We start from the raw sequence: 3,324 nt of genomic DNA, 5'->3' as shown, positions 1-3,324 counted from the left end.
TAAGGTGAAATTAAGTATGTGATGGATTGGGTATATTAGAATTGAAAATTAATGGAGGTAAATGAGATTGGTACACCATTCTATGTAGTGCAGTTTCTTTCTTTCTCACCTGTCTTTTGCCGAGTCCTTGTCTCCCCCATTTCTATACACGCCAAAACAATCACCTTCCAAATTTTTATATCCCTATTCCACGTGCACACTGCCTCCCTCTCTTTCTCTTTCTTTCTATCGCTGCATCATATCATGATTCCACCCAAAAAATTTTGAATTTATTTTCCTTATCTTCTTTAAAACCTTCTTTAACGTTTTTCTCTCGATCCATTGTGCTCTCCGCCAATTGTCATGACTTAAACCCCCCCCCCCCCCCCCCCCCCCTCTCTCTCTCTCTCTCTCTCTCTCTCTCTCTCTCTCTCTCTCTCTCTCTCTCTCTCTCTCTCTCTCATGATGATTTGTTTTCTCTTTACTAACACCCAAATCTTAATACTTCTTTCTTGAGAGACCTTGACCTCTTTATCTATATGTCTGTATGTATGTGTCATCTTCATGACTGTCTTTTTACAAAAGCATCAAACCAGCTTCTTGGATCTCTCTCCGTTCCAGTTTCTCTCTCTTTCTCTCTTTCTCTCTGTGTGTGTTTTTTTCACATTTCAACTTCTCTTCTTTAGCAATGCACATACCCTAAATATGTGACATTCTGTAAAGCCAAAAACTTGGCGTAGCTTTACAAACATGGCAACAACAAGCGAGAGTAATGGGTGTTTGGATGTTGATGAAGTGGATGAGGATTCGATTCTACTCTCTCTTAGCCCTCCAGGACAAACCCAACACCATGACTTATCCAAATACCACAACTCTCATCACCAACATCATCACTCAAATATCTCATCCTCCTCACACTACTCCTTTCACCGAAACCCTATTAAAGATCTTAACCTCAAACTAAATCTCAATAACAGGACTACCGATAGCTGCGACGATGGTGTAACAGTCGCACTTCACATGGGTCAACCACCAACTGCGTCATCAGTAGGAGGAGACGCCAGAAGCTTCTCCACTAATCCTAACATGAGCATATCAGTTGATCATTTACAGTATTGGATCCCCACAACAGCACAAATCATGGTTGGCCCTACACAGTTTTCTTGCACAGTTTGCAACAAGACATTCAACCGCTACAACAACATGCAGGTTGATTCTCGGGATGTGACTTTGGGGGAATATATTTTTAACTAACTAATTAAACTTTCTGCCATTGTAGTCTTTCTACGTACTAATTAATTGATGCACATGGACAAAGACTTGTGACCAAGTCACGACTATTTTGCAGAGTTTCGGTAAAATTGTGGAGAAAAAAAGTTGACTAATGTTTCTTTTTGAAGAAAATATTGGTTTTTAATTCTCCTAAGTTGGTTTTTTTAATGCTAAGTTGCATGATTTTCACCTTGTCGTACTTTAGATAAGCCTTTTAACATGCTTTGTCAAGTATAACTAGTTAAGTACTTCTCCCTTGTTTGCTTCCTATTATCGATATCTCTTTAAGTGTACTTATTTGTATTGAACTTTTTTCTCCTGATCCTCCGTATTCTAAAATAATTTATTTTTCTCAGTTATGTATTTACTATTTTATGAATATTATCATGGTCTTTGTAATTCTATGTGCTTTCTGTTATTTCTAATAGTTTTTCTTCTATACATATATACTTCCCTAGATGCATATGTGGGGGCATGGATCACAATACAGAAAAGGTCCTGAATCCTTAAGAGGCACAAAACCTGCATCATCAATGCTGAGATTACCTTGTTACTGTTGTGCGGAGGGTTGCAAAAACAACATAGACCACCCTAGATCGAAGCCACTCAAAGACTTCAGGACTCTTCAAACGCACTACAAAAGAAAGCATGGTGAGAAGCCCTTTGGGTGTCGAAAATGCGGGAAGCCTTTTGCAGTAAGAGGTGATTGGAGGACTCACGAGAAGAATTGTGGGAAGTTATGGTATTGTGTTTGTGGATCGGATTTTAAGCACAAAAGATCTCTTAAAGATCATGTTCATGCCTTTGGAAATGGTCATGCACCTCATTACATTAATTCTGAAGACTTGATTGAGGTAGATGACAACGAAATTGTTGATGAAGAAGACAAGAGAAGTAGTAATGCAGACCATGATGGTAGCTTTCTAAAATTTCCATGATTTACTAACTCAACTTCTCTATGTAAACAGATTAGTGACAGTTTATTTCCAAATTGCTTTTTAATTACGCACACATGCATTGCTCCTATTATATGATATCAGTGAGAAATGCATGCTAGAACAATTTTGGAAAGCTTTTGTAAGGATTCATATGTTTTCATATTAGAGAAGACTAGATTCTCACCACGACGCATTGTCCTTTTCTTAGTCCCCACAATTTTTGCCCTAGATCTATAGCCATTTGTTTGGATACTTTTTGTTCGGGTTTAAAGAAAATAAAATTAAACTATGTGACGTCTAAAAAAAATAACTGCATGGAACAGTAAAAATATTCTAAACTACGGAGAATTAAATGTTTCCCATTGATAACAAAACATGGACGTAGGAGGTGTTAGGATAAAGAGTGACTAAACTCATGGCAAGTTAAATATTAACTGTCGATAATGTTTAACTTTTGGTGCCAAGCTAGAATTAAACTGTATTATGATTGAAGTCACTAGTGCATATGAATTGGGTTTATTCCACGATCAATCGGTCTGTTATATATGTAATCCTTATGATTTTACTAACATTCCTTTGTTTATATCCAGGGCCCCAAATTTAACAAAAAGAATAATTTTGGGAATTATTCATATAGAGTTTATAAAATATATTATTAATATATTTTTAAAATGTTGCTGATTAAATTTACCTACGGATTAGCCTTAAAGGATATGTGGAAAGTCTTGAATAAATTCGGGAACATCAGGGACGTGTACATTACAAAGAAGGTTAGTAAACATGGTGTCAAATTGGGGTTTCTTAGATTCTGGATGATTATTAATATTCAACTTCTTATCAAAGGTTAAATACAGTTTGGATAGGAATGTAGAAAATCTTTGTTATGGTTGCAACCATGCACAGAGCCTTTGGTATTTTGTGATTATTATTATTATTTGTGTAGAAAAAGGCGATTCATTAATTAAAGAGGCTAGCCAGAGGCTAACACAAAGGAATTATAGAGGGTTTAAAGCACTTTTTCTGCTTAGCTTTCCTATCAATCGACTTTAGGCAAGGTGTAGAGAACAAATACTTTAGCTTATGAGGTTTGGCTTTGGCCTTTTTATGGCTCAAGAGTAGAGCTAAATGGATTAGA

General features: G+C 36.4%; 1 protein-coding gene across 1 annotated transcript; it reads left to right on the top strand.

The window, feature by feature from the left end:
• Nucleotides 1–455: 455 nt before the first annotated feature.
• On the top strand, nucleotides 456–2,375 carry DOT5 (C2H2-like zinc finger protein). The gene is made up of 2 exons (XM_078986733.1): nucleotides 456–1,188; nucleotides 1,710–2,375. Exons 1-2 carry the CDS (start codon nucleotides 730–732, stop codon nucleotides 2,187–2,189), a joined length of 939 nt encoding a protein of 312 aa, XP_078842859.1. The 5' UTR covers nucleotides 456–729; the 3' UTR covers nucleotides 2,190–2,375.
• Nucleotides 2,376–3,324: the final 949 nt, after the last annotated feature.

This window comes from Lactuca saligna, chromosome 4 (assembly GCF_052625555.1).
Source record: "Lactuca saligna cultivar CGN05327 chromosome 4, ASM5262555v1, whole genome shotgun sequence".
NCBI lineage: Eukaryota > Viridiplantae > Streptophyta > Magnoliopsida > Asterales > Asteraceae > Lactuca > Lactuca saligna.
This window is presented reverse-complemented; position numbering and strand designations above follow the sequence as displayed.

Excerpts from the sequence above, each read along its gene's own strand:
- DOT5 (XM_078986733.1), top strand. The coding sequence starts at position 730 with ATGGCAACAACAAGCGAGAGTAATGGGTGTTTGGATGTTGATGAAGTG. Across the intron at positions 1,189-1,709 it reads ACCGCTACAACAACATGCAG|ATGCATATGTGGGGGCATGG; the intron begins GTTGATTCTCGG and ends ATACTTCCCTAG.